Below are 13,676 nucleotides of genomic sequence, written 5' to 3' on the forward strand. Positions count from 1 at the left end.
GTGTAAAACAAAGACAGCCAACTACCCTATCACAAAGTAGTAACATAGTTTTTTTGTCCTCATAATGCTTTCTATATATTAATGGGATTCCAGGGTTGAAGTAAAAATTCTTTCAGTACTACGTTGCTGTTTCTTCCTGTCTTACCTTTTACCTTTCATTCTTTATGCAATTACCGTTTCCAGCCTCGCGGTAATTAGTCACCCCCCTTCGATGCCACACCCAATTGGAGGGTACAAGACGCCCCAACCCCGGGGTAATCTCAAACAGAACAGCTTATTACATCTGCACGGTTCCCCGAGAACAAGCTGAGATAACCCAAGCAGCTGTTTGCGTTAATTCTGGTCGCCAGGGTAGTCGGCCTTTCTCCTTAGATTTAAAAGAAGCCTCTTATATTTAAATCATACGGGGTAGGCCTTTACTAAGAATTTAGTTATTAACAACACATTTCAAATTAGGCATTATTTTTAGGAATGAAAAACATACTTTATTTTTGTGGAAAAACAAGTTTATCATTACTTAATGAGAAAATGGCACAATGGAGCTGAATGTTTTTTTTAAATGTTTAACGCTTTATGTAATCAAGTAGGCCATTCAATAATTAATACCTGACTTTGTGTATAGATTTAAGCCTTTTTAAATATAGTCTGAAATTCAATGTTTGAAATAATTTGCCCAACTATGAATTATTATTATTATTTATTACTTTGCATTTTCTAACAGCGACTTCTACTCATCATTATACATGCATATAGCATCCAATTTAGGGTAAGGGGTCATACATAAATAACGCCACTCTTCCATTATGACGAGTTTTACCTCCCCCCACCCCCATTGTCACACATAGTCACTACAAAAAGCCAGAACCCCTAAAATACCCCTCCCCCTTCAAAGTTGTAGTTGTTTTATGAACATATTTCTTTCTAAAATATCGATTGAACTCGATCAGCAGAGAGTATACTAATCAACTTCTAATGCAATTTACAAAAAAAAAAAAAAAGAAGTTTCTAACAGCTAAAATTCAGTTTCTAACATTACTTTTTTAGTATTTAAAAGTGTGACGTCCCGCTATCTTAATTCCCCCCCCCCCCCCCCCCCAACCCGCCCATAACATATCGTCACAAAATTACAAACTCCCTTTCCCCTTAGGGCCAGAAGTTTGACGTCATTTAGGCAAGCTGCACCCCCCCCCCCAACTGTTTAGCTTACCCTCGTTCACACGAAGGTTTTGAGTAGGGGGAGGGGTACGTGTAATCTGAGTTGTTTCTCTGCTCTTCAAGTATCTAATTAACAGCAGGCTTAAATTAGTTACATCTAGCTGTCACTGTCAGTTTTAAATTAACAAAACATGTTTTTAAAATTACATGTTTACAGCAATACTTCTCCTTTTACATCAAAATTATTAATTAGACGACCCAACGCTGTTTTAAAATTCCCGATACATTAATTACTAATAGATCTACATTCTTATTTAGCTCAAGGATAAATATAAAAAGAAAAATCGTTGGGCCTAGTCCTAGATAATGCACCGCCCTAATACTCCTGTTACTATTTTTAGACTTCTTTTTTAAACACAGCGACCTGGCACTCATGCTTGTTCCATGGCCTTCCCGCCGTTCGCGTGGTTGAGTTTAACCCGAATGAGCCGCTCTCGTGTAATTCGCGTAGCTGAAAAACACCGAGCGCTCCGCCGAAGGCTCTTTTCGCTGAAAATTCGACAGGCTTTTAAACATTCCGACATTGTTGACAAGGTTTGAGCTACACGTAGCACAGCGCGTGGGTTTTTAATTGCGGAAATTAGGGTTGTTACAGTTACATCAATGTATTTTATGAAAACACAGCCGGCGTGTAACAGGCAAAATAACGTATCACTTGTAGGATCAAAGCGCCGACGCGACGTGTTGTGTGACTGCAACAACTGTGACTTGCGTACTACGTCACAACACAGCTTCGTGGTGTGACCGCTGATTACGGATAATTTATTCTATCTCTGTGTTAGAAAAACCGGTCGGTGCTGTACCGGTTCCGTTTCCTCCACCAGCAGCCGTCTCGGTTTATTTCTATCGCTTGCCGTGTCAGTGAGTTGAACCGGTAACCTCCTCCCCCCCTCACCCACCCGAAAAACCCTTGCCCCACTGGCGGCGAAAATAACACAACTGCATAGCAAAAAAAGATTTTTAAACTTCACCTTACAAGATTTGCGGATGTGTGTTGATGTGTTGTACTTCTCACAGGACTCCGTGTAGTTAACACATGACTATTGATTATTTTCGTGTTAGATCCACTTTCTAAAACAGAACGTGTAGTTCTAAATATATTTAGTCAGACGTGTCAAAATAGGATTGTAATAACTTAATAAGCTTGAGCTATTTGACACCTTCAGTGTTACATGCTTCATATTTTCTTCACCAACGATTCATCAGGAGTATTTGAATATTTCGCGGGCAGCCTACGCAAACTATTTTTCTTGTAAGAAAAGTCCATTAGGACTCATTCCAGATTTTTGTGTGTCACTGTAAAGCAAGGGATTACACAACGTCAAGTTATACATAATTTATTTTGTACAAATTGAACCATGAGTCGAACACCGGTGAAAAAAGTACCAATTCATTTGCAGGTAAGAACACTCCTGAACAGGAATCTAGATTTAAAATTAAATCTAAATCTAGATCAGACTAGATAAAGTAGATATCTAGATCTAGACTAGATCTAATCTTAAATCTAGATCTAGATCAAGATCTAGATCTAGATCTAGATCTAGATCTAGATTTAGATTCTAAAATCTAAAATTATTCTAAAACGAGATTAGTAGATCTAGATCTAGATTCTAGATATAAACTAATATAATTAGATATTAGATTTAGATTATCTAGACCTAGTTACTAGTTAGGATAATTAATTAGGCCTACTATTTAATTAGGCCTACTTCAGTACTATAGATTAGTATAGATCTAGTTGGCTATAGTCATATCATATACTAAATAGTTAGGTTATTAGAATCTAGTCAATTAGGTGAAATTGTCTATTAGACATTAGATTAAAATTAGATTTATGCTAGATCTAGAATCTAGATCTACCCTGAACAAGGTATTTATTGTTGAAAAATACTCCAATTAATTTAAGACTTAATATTACTTAATAATAAGGATGACATTTTGAGATTGTGGTTGTTAAAAATGCATGTTAAAAATCAAGTTAGATCTAGAATTCTAGATCTCTACTTGTACTTTATTTTATAGTGTGTCAAAGTTTTAAAAGTGTACCAAGCTCAACTGTTTCTGGGTGTTATGTTACCTTTTTGAAATCTAGAAATTAATAATTCGCTGTTAGGCCTATTTGCTCATTAGATTCATTAGATTTTGCAAGTGGACAAATTTAGTAGGGCTTTCTTTTTCACAATTTAGTAATTGAGTCATCATAGACACTTTGATATCAAGTGTCAGGAAATCTGTATCAAATTGTATTTTTAATATTCAACAGAAGCTAATTTCTATTTTTTTTAAAAACATAAATTCATATTATATTTTTAACTTTATGATCAACAGAAAAATTGAACATATTTTACAGATTCAGTTACATAAAAAAAACATCTGCTTCTCATCATTCATTCGATTTACTTCTTTCTTTCCCTCTGTCTTTGTTAGCTAAACTTCTGAACTTATATTTTTTTGCTCTGTATTTAAGCTCCTACATAATCATATTTCAATTCTACACTGGTGGAGTTCCTTGTCTGAAAACCTGACAGGAACCTGTAGTGTAGGTGAGCACCTAGCACTCAGTGGTTGTATAGTGTGAGCAGCATGAGTCACTGTGTCATGCACAACCCCACCCCCTCAAACACACTGCTTATGTTGATTTCTGCTGTATCTTTGGCCATGGGAAATTTGCCAACTATGATAATCTTTGGGAAATCACTGCAAAGTGTTTTACCCTAAATATAAATTTGCTGTTGAAATCTGTTTAATCTTTTGCGAACAGCTAAATTAAATTTCGATACTAGACTCTTATATTCTTGGAAGAATGTATTTAAATATTGTTGGAGATAATTTTTTGAATAATTTGAGAAATGCGAAAAAGGATACAATTTTTATTTATTTAACTGTAATGGTTTAGCGTAGGCCTATTCCATGGTGTGTGGTAATTGTGATCCTTTTCTACTTTCTTTTTCTAGTCTTTCAAGTTTATCTTGATGGTAAACTAACTGATAGCTGGCTTTCACATACATTGAGTCACTTAATGCTAAATATGATTATGGAGGATGGGGATGTTGACTTGACAAATTTTTTCCAGTTTAGCCCCATTGTTTTATTATATATCAATATATATATTTGACTTAATATCACAATATATAACAAGACTATGTTATAATTATAAGCTGTTTTAAAGAGCCTTACAAAACAAAATATTTCATGTATCATATATTATTTTTTTAAAATCTTAAACCTTCATACAATTTTGTCCTCTCTACAATATTATACTCGTACTTCATTATCTGAAATCTAATAGGCCTACTGCAAAATTTGCTTACAAATAATGATGAAACTACTAACTTTTGGATGGTTTTGTTTTAGACTATTTAAGAAACATTCAGGGTATCAACAATCTTAAAAAAATATTTCCTTTAACCTTCAGTTTATTGAAACTTGCTAAAAAAAGATAACATTTCTTTAAAAAAATCACCTTTTATTAAATAGACCTATAGTCCCCCCATAATGTTTCTGGGAATAGAAACTATTTTCACATTTAAATTTTGGACACAAATTTATTTACATGTACAAGGATATAAATACACCAATGTGATATATGTATACATATCTATATCAGTCTAAATCCATCTATATGCATTATATATACCATACAATGCTATTCAGAAACTGGGTCATGGGTTGGCTTTCACCCCCAAGGCCAGGTACATTGTTAATCACCTTGGCCCAGGTTAAAAATAAAATTTTATGAATAGTGTGTTAAAAATACAGGTGGTGTCCACCTCCCTGGCAGGTGCTACTGGACACTCCTGGACAGTGGAGTCTTTACATAGAGCAACTTGTACCTGAGATGGCCTTAGAAATGGCAAGGCCCACATACAATAGGTTCAAGGCTCTTGTCTTGTGGGGCTAGTTTGTTCTTGTGAGGTGGTTGTTGGTCTAGACAGCTGTCACTGTTTAGTGTGGTGTGTGTGTGTGCAGGTGTGCCGGTGTGTGTGGGACAAGTTGATGACAAAGCTTAAAGTAAAGCTGACATGACCAAATGAAAGGACTAAGTCAGCTTGCTGTGTCAGATATGTTGATTAATTGGTTACTTAATTAAAAAAAAATGATGCATAGCCAGTTCTTTAAAAACATGTTTTATAGCATTTTATTTATGGGATTAGATATGAGATAGGTTTACTTGAAAACTAGTTCGGCTTGTTTTAATCCAACGTGGGATTAAAGTATTAGATTAAACATATACATTGTTTAATTGGTTTATACAAAGATAACAAATACAAATCTTATTGTTAAGTAGCTGCACCTGTAGTCAAGTTGTGTTAAGATCTCAAAACAAAATTCAAAATGCTGTTTCAACCTCCGGGAAATAATTATATTTAATCTAGACCTAACCCTAACAATACTTTTCTTTTTGTTCTGGTGTCGTCCCGTGTTTCCACCCCCACCCTTTCCCACACACCATATCTTTCTGTTATTTCCTCTCGTTTGAATAAAAAAAAAAACTAACTGAAATAAATGTGTTTAAATTACAAAGTGGGGGGGGGGGGGGGATTCATCGGTTGAGTTATTTTTTCGGATGCAACCATTGAATAAGGAACTATCTCGTGTATAATGATGTCACCTGACGTTAGTTGACTTGAGGAGCTCTAGTGGCGAGGGCTGAGGCTTTAAGTAACAGTAGCAGATTCACTCGCTAGCTGCACTGACTAGACCAGTAGAATAGGGCTATAGCACACACAATAACCTGTTTGGGTTGAGAGTATTGCCGGGTTGTATGTAGTCCCTTGGGAAAATATTGTTTGGGTCTTATATCTTAGTTTATGTCAGTGTACCAAGTCTGTGTTGTTAACAATTGCGTTGAAGTGAGTTCTAACTGTTTGTAAGCTTGTACATCGGGGCGTAGAGTAATAGGCCTGAAGACGTTGACAAGTCCAGTCAATGCTTTGTTTAGTGAATAAAAACCCTGTCTGACTCTTTTCCTGAACCTAATCCTTAACCTTGGCGCTAAAAGCGATATAAGAACTCATGTTGGTTGAGCTAGCGAACTGTATTTATCCGTTACGAAGTAGGTCAGCATTGGAGCCCATTAATCCTCTCATGTATGGTTGGTTTGGTAAGGACCTCAGTGTTAGTTTTTTGTTTCTGTGTTTTGTTTTGGGAGACATATATGAGCTATTTCAGGGATACCGACAGAGCAATACAGTAGTATAAGAAATCGAGCTATTTTTTTTTCTACCAGTATCACTTTAAAGAGTATGTTCAGGATTTGGTTTAGAATTGGAGTTGGGGTAGCGATACTGACCAAAAACATCCCTTGCAAGAGGACCGATATGTCGGAGGACGACCAAGGCCGCCTAGTAGACTGTAAAGCACCAAACATTGAGCTTATTGATAATTAACACCGCGCTTCTCCCCTGTGTTTAAAACATGAGCCGCCTAGCTTATGTTTATTTATTTCACCTCACGTCCCCGCTTAGAATTGTAAATATACCACTGCTGTCTCGAGCGGTCAGTCGAACGGTGTGTCCATGCCGCGTGTTGACACAGGCCGAGGTAAGGGTGACGTAAGAAGCTAAGGCGTGTGGGGGGGGGGGGGGGATTCAAACAAAACCCACTTACTCCATAGGCGGTTTTCTTGATTCCGTTATCTAAATTTATTAGATACCTTGATCTCAACTATAACTACTAAGTTGATAATATACAATGAAATAGGTGGGTAGTATTTCTTCATCGCAGATTTGATGGGATCTGCTGTCTACGTCCATGTAGACGTTATATCGCAACATCTCAGCGTTACTGATACGACTCTATTTACTCTATTTTGATCAATCTGTCCAACCCATACATACGTGCACACACAATATGTACTCTACAGCACTATTGGTATTTACTTGTGAGCCTGTGTCTATGCTTGTGTTAGTAATTAATTGTCCTTCCAATAGCTTATTAACTGTGCTGACTAACCCGTTCATGAACCATACGGCTGGGCGTTCTATATCAAGAGCACTTTGCTAATTGTTGAAATCCCGGATTGTATTTTTAAAAAAAAAGGAGTTTCTAGTTGCCGAAATACGGGGAAAACTACGCGGACGCTTGGGAAAAGGAATAGGGAAATACCATACGCTCAATGCTAGCATGCACCCGGGAAAATCGATGCCGTGTGCGTAATGGTTGTGTATTTTAGTTGATGCATTACTCATGTGTGGCGTATTGATTGTGGGGCGTTTATTGTCGGGGGTTTCTTTTTTTCTCAAGTACCTTGTTGATTGGTCCTTTTTTCCCCCATTCATCATTTCATTGGTGTTTCTTTTTTTTCCGGTACTTAGCTTTTCTTTTCTTTACGTTTATACAGGAAAAAAAATTAGATAATGACATTTTGATATTAATAAGTGTGTCCTTGGTTGTGGGAGTGTATTAATCATGCAAGCATGACCTAATTCTGTTTACGTTACTTGACCTACATTTCGAGGCCGTGCATTAGCGAGGGGAAAAATCGATACTTTCCCGGGCGAGTTCGATTTTGTTGGAGACTATCAGCATCGTTCCGTCTTTGTATGAAAATATGAGCAGCGTTCTGTCTGATTTGGTGGCTAGGCAACGTAATACAATGAAGGAATGAAAGGGTTGGAATATATATGTAGATTATTGAAGCTTAATTTAACTATATTTTTAAAGCAGATAAATTGCGCAAATGCCGGTTTGTTTTTAATTATTACCGTATTGCAAAGACTGTTAAAAAAAACAGACTTTTTATATAAAAAAAAACCCCGACCCTTTTCAATAAATGCACATTTATTTATGCATCAGACATGTTCACATTCTAGAAGCATCAACTTAACAAAACCAGTGCTGTAACTTTTTGTTTTTGTGTATGCATAAAATGAAGGCAACGTTTGGTTTTTAAAATATGCATATAAAGGAACGAAAATACAGATTCAAATGGGTGTGGCTACCTGTGGATTGTGGGACGGTTTTAACCCACGTCAAGTTTTTCTCAGGCCGTCTCAAAGTTTTTTTGAGTGCTTGTGAGCTCTCTAGGAGCAGATAAACCCAAACTGTTTATTCAATTGCTTCCCTTTTGTTAGAGTAGACTGAGAACGCCTTGCCTAAGCTGCACTGCACTGTTGAACAGCATGGAGAAAGAAAAAAACAATCCAGGACACGCAATAGTATTTGGCAAGTATACGTCATGTCAGCCATCATAAATCCCCCATTTCCTTCACAACAAAAGAAAACAAAAGGGTTAAGCTTAAGAGGTTGCCAGTTCTTCCCATCCACCTTTACTGCTGATTTCAACCCCACAACCCTCCAGTACTACAGCCCCCCCCCCATCCTATTCTTTTTGACAAACATTTACTCTCTATAAACATTCGAAGAGGTACGCACGCATAGCAAATTACGGCTACCGAAAAATGATGTAATGCTAAGTTTTCAAGTCCTTCGCCCATATTGCCGCCATTTCTGAACGTCATAACACAGAGAGCCCCCTTCACAGATAAGACATGAAACGTATGGAAGATTCCATTCCGGTGATGAGGGAAATTTGCGGCATCAGGAATTTATTTTTAGATTCAAACCGGGCCAAGGTTTTTTTCTCCAAACTCCTACCACTGAAGAGTTGTATACTCTTATTTTTTTTTTACAGAATTTTTCGAAAATTTAACCTGGTATTCTACTGCTCTAGATTCTATATATATTTACCGTACAGTCTTCTTATTTAGAATGCATTGCCTATAGACTCAAGACTTCAGACACATTTCTTAAAAATTTGAAAAAAAGTGCTCAATAGTTAAGTAGTAGATTATATCACATAACTCAAAGTATTTTGATCAAATTCATACATTTTGCAGGGATTACAAATTCGACCTTGATTGAAAGTATTATTTTCAGTCTTTCAAAATGACACAGATCTAAACCAAAACTCATTAGCATAATTTCTGGCTATCAGTTACTTTAACATATCAATGAGACAAATGCACAGAACTATACCCAGCCATTCTAGACTAAAAGCTGCCAAGCTTTATATTGATTATTATATATCTAATGGAGATGTCCCCGTAAACGAGATTTGCGCGAGGCTTTAAAACTTCTCTTTGAAGACTGGGGCAGAAACAAGCGCGAGGCTGAATCGATACTCTAGCTCGTGCTATCACAGCGAGGCTGTAGCCAGGGTTGTGGATTGTACAGATTGTACTCTCGTCAGCGGCCATTACGTGTTACTAAACAAAAAATAATATTAAAAACAAAAACGCATTCTTAGTTCCAAAAGTTAACTCCAGTTGTCTCTTGTCGAAAAAATAAACATCACTGTATCATTTTTATACGGAATATGTTTTGATGCACCCCCACACCTCGCTCAAGCCCTACTCTAGGGAGCGACCACTACGTATTACTATATAATATATAATGTGAAATATATTCTAATATCCAGAAGCTAACCTTCGTTATCTCTTGTCCAAACATAAACACCACTGTATCATTTATATACGGATTATGTTTATATGCCCCCCCCCCCCCCCACCTGTAGACCTACTCAAGTCAGTGACCACTTCCTTTTACTAAACACTACAAAATATGAAAGATATTCAAATATCCAGAAGTTAACCCCCGTTATCTCTTGTCCAAAAATAAACACCACAGTATCATTTATACACGGATTATGTTTAGATGGCCCCTGCTGTGAGCCACGTCAGCCCCAGACGACTCATCCATCTATGTTTAGAGCGGCCGAGCACTTCGTTGAAGGCCCACTGTAAACGGCATTCGTCGCATTGCTGCCCTTTCGTCTTGCCCATACCTTGAAGCTAAACACATAGGTGAAGAATGTCTCATAATTAGCTCACAGAGCAGGTATCCGCTGGTCTGTCGTGTTGGATTCTGGATTTGATGTTTTCTTGTAGTCCGCTCACGTCTTCATTCATTTCAAAACACTGAATCAAATTTTTTTGTCTTTTGGTCGTTCAGTTTTTGAGGTTTGGTGTTAGTTTCGAAATGGCTCAGAGAAAAACTGAGGACTCGACCATGCAAATATAGTTTAATAGTATGACGCGCTCCTGATGAAATAACTCATTTAGTAGGCTACCTTGAAATTAAAGAGTGGCAATCCATGCCCATAATACGACACCAAGTTCATCGATTAGAACTAGGTAGTTAACAATAGCTTGGCATTTTAATAGAGACATTCAGTTGTCACTAACAATGTTCTCATTGTGTTATTTCTTACAGTAAAGTTGGAGCAACTCCATCGCTGCTTCCCTCCCTTTTATTAAAGCTACAATACAGGATGAATACATGGCAGTTGTGAGGAAATTTTAAGTGATAACGGAAGTAGTAAACGACTATCTACACGATACACTAAATATACAATACATGTGTACACACGAAAATTGTTCCTGCAGACATTTTATTCTATTGATTTGCGAATTATTCACTAACTTCTTATAGCTTAAATTTGTATTTCACCTGAGCAAAACAAAACATCTACGTTGGGCAAGTCGGCCTATAATTTAAAAATTTACCTAATTAAACAATTCTCGATCAGCCCAGGGGGTTAGTGCGACCTACTTATAGGTTGGCTGAAGTGGCTTGAATAAATCAGTTTTTATCGTTACGTTCAGAATTTTTTTTTCTTACAGCCGTGTTTCTAATGATTTGTACAGCCTGTCAGACATTAATCCCCTTAGGAAGATTTAAAAAAATATATACAGTTTTTGCTTAGGGTTGGCCCACACCTCGCATAGTGTGGGTGGTAGTGTCACTGTTTACCTGGATAGTTTCAGTGTATACCTGGATAGTTTCAGTTTATACCTGAATAGTTTCAACGTAAGCCTGAATATTTTCATTGTACGTTTGAGTAGTTTCAATGTACAACTGGGTATTGTCACTGTGTACCTGCGTAGTGCCACTGTATTTTGGTTAGTTTGACCTACATGAGTAGTGTCACTGTATACTTGGGTAGTGCCCAGTATACCTGGGTAGTGGCACTGTATACCTTGGTAGTGGCACTGTATACTTGGGTAGTGCCGCTGTACACCTGGTTAGTGGCGCTGTATATCTGGATAGTGGCACTGTTTACCTAGGTAGTGTCACTGTATACCTGGATAGTTTACTATACCTGGGTAGTTTAACTATACCTGGGTAGTGGCACTGCATACCTGGGTAGTGTCACTATATTAACCAGGGTAGTTTGGCATGATTGGGTAGTTTGACGTACGTGGGCAGTGTCACTGTATACCTAGGTAGTGTCACTGTATAAGCCCCTCTTGGGTAGTGTCACAGTCTACGTTGGTAGTTTGACTACACCTGGGCGGTGTTATTTACCTGATGTACAGACCAGGTGTTAAAACAACCTTCAAGAGTTTTCTAGAACCTGCGACTACACTGGCACTTTCATGGCCTCGGCGTTGGCACCGTCTAGCTTCTTAGCACGCAAAGAAAACAACTAATGGTAATATAAATCTACTGGAGATAGTTCGTCTTGCTTGAGTAGAATCTCCGCCATTCACCTGATCTCAAAGACAAAATAAAACATTTTATATAAAGACAGTATCAGCTTTACACATCATATAATGTTACACTGTCTCGTATTCAAATTAAAATAAAAAGTTTAGTTCGTCTTGCATGAGTCAAGTCGCTCTCATTCACCTGAACTTCAAAATAAAACTGATCTAAAAGACAAAATAAAACATTTTATATAAAGACCGTATCATCAGCAGTATACATCGCATAATGCTACACTGTCTCGTACTTAAATAAAAAAGATTGGTTCGTCTTGCATGAGTGGAATCGTCCCCATTCACCTATTCTCAAAGACAAAATAAAACATGTTATACAAAGACAGTATCAGCTTTACACATCACATAATGCTACACAGTCTCGTACTTGAATAATTGAGTAGAATCTCCCCCATTCATTGACCTCAGAGACAAAATAATTTCTACGTAATGACAGTATCAGCTTTACACATCACATAATGCTATACTGTCTCGTTAGTTTCGTATTTAAATAATTAAACTAAAACGTTTTTATACAAACGAGAGTTTACAGTTGAAGACCTTTTTTTTTTAGTCTCGTCTCGCACTGGGCAAATAAAAGTCATACAGATGTTTAGCCAGCGAGGCAGACAAGAACAAGAGCAGACGAATAAAACTGGAACTTAAAAACCCAAATTTACACCGCCCTCTCATTTTTATGCAAACACCTCCCCCCCCCCTCCCATCACCACAAACTACTACTAAACAACTCCCCTCACACAAATTGCACCTAGAATCAAAATTTATGACTTGTTAGATTACACTCGTGAACTAATCTATCCGTGTGTGGGGGGGGGGGGGGGTTGCGTGTGTGGGTGGGTTAATGTATTTCTGTGGTAGACTTGGTGACGGCAACAGTGTACCTATGTACACACAATTATTTATGTACAGTATTTCAATGTCAAGTAGATTCTATATCTGTTTATGAGTTTTGTTTGGGGGGGGGGAGTAGTATTAGCCTGCAATGCAAAACGGAAATTTTTTAAAAAATAGCCTATGATGCTAAAATAGAAAACTCACCGAGAAACTACATTTTCAATCATCAATTTTGTTGAGAAAATGAAATGTGTATGAAAAGTGATTTCGGCATTGCGGGCTATCTTTAATTTCGGCATTTCCTGCGTCGGCAGTTCAGGCTACATCCGTTCTACGAACCCTATGTTTTATTAACCCAATATGACCGGTCTGAAAAAACTACACATTTGCGGTGGTTAAATATTCGAAACTGATACCCAGATTTGCAACAGATGGATGCACTAGCACGCACTAGATAGAAAAAAAAAAGAAACAGTAAATAGTATGTAGTAAAAACACAGCCAAGTTAAAGATTTTTAGTCGCTAGTTGTGTTAAACCGCTGATCCTATGGAACATAAAATAATCAGTGAAGTAGTAGGTCTAATAATAGGTGGCGCTATGACTCATTCTTTCTTGTACTTAATGGAAATCGCCCAAAATAGCTTTTAAACTAAACTAAAAGGCCTGGATGGGGAAATAGGGGAGGGGGGGGGGGTATCGGACGAGTGACTGGCGTTCTGCTTGAGTATTTATGATAGTGGAAGTGCCGATGAGATAATCTCACATAGGTGAGACGGCTGGTGAACCAGTGTGATAGGGATCGCTGAGGTGAACCCGAACAATGACGAGTAACGTGACCCGGTTTTAAATCGCCGTTACGCCGTGTACGTGATAGTGTCATCTTTCATTTATTGAATTTTTTTTTTCTTTAAAGCGTGTGTGCGAAACTACGGTATCTCGAGAATTTTTTTTAAACATAATAGTGTTGAAGAATAAAATTGACAGTACAATGCGTCTCGTAGTCATGACAATATCTGTTATATCAAATGAATTTTTAAAAAGCCTAAACACACATTATACGACGATGGTATGAGATTTCCAATATTGTCAAGTCAATGCTAGTAATTTGTAAAGCGTTGTAT

The 13,676-nt window shown here is 37.4% G+C and overlaps 1 protein-coding gene across 3 annotated transcripts in view; it reads left to right on the forward strand.

The window, feature by feature from the left end:
• Positions 1-13,676, forward strand: part of LOC131947294 (dihydropyrimidinase) — a 72,132-nt gene that overhangs the window by 30,010 nt on the left and 28,446 nt on the right. Inside the window, exon 1 of one of the 3 annotated variants that reach the window (XM_059308486.1) lies at positions 1,709-2,615. The exons of the other annotated variants lie outside the window; for them this stretch is intronic. Within the exon in view, the coding sequence (XP_059164469.1) occupies positions 2,574-2,615 (42 nt within the window). The 5' untranslated portion in view covers positions 1,709-2,573. Of the gene's footprint in view, positions 1-1,708; positions 2,616-13,676 lie in introns of those variants that run through there. 3 annotated transcript variants of the gene reach the window in all.

This window comes from Physella acuta, unplaced genomic scaffold (genome assembly GCF_028476545.2).
Source record: "Physella acuta isolate Inbredline_101_S28 unplaced genomic scaffold, ASM2847654v3 ptg000056l, whole genome shotgun sequence".
NCBI classification, from domain to species: domain Eukaryota; kingdom Metazoa; phylum Mollusca; class Gastropoda; family Physidae; genus Physella; species Physella acuta.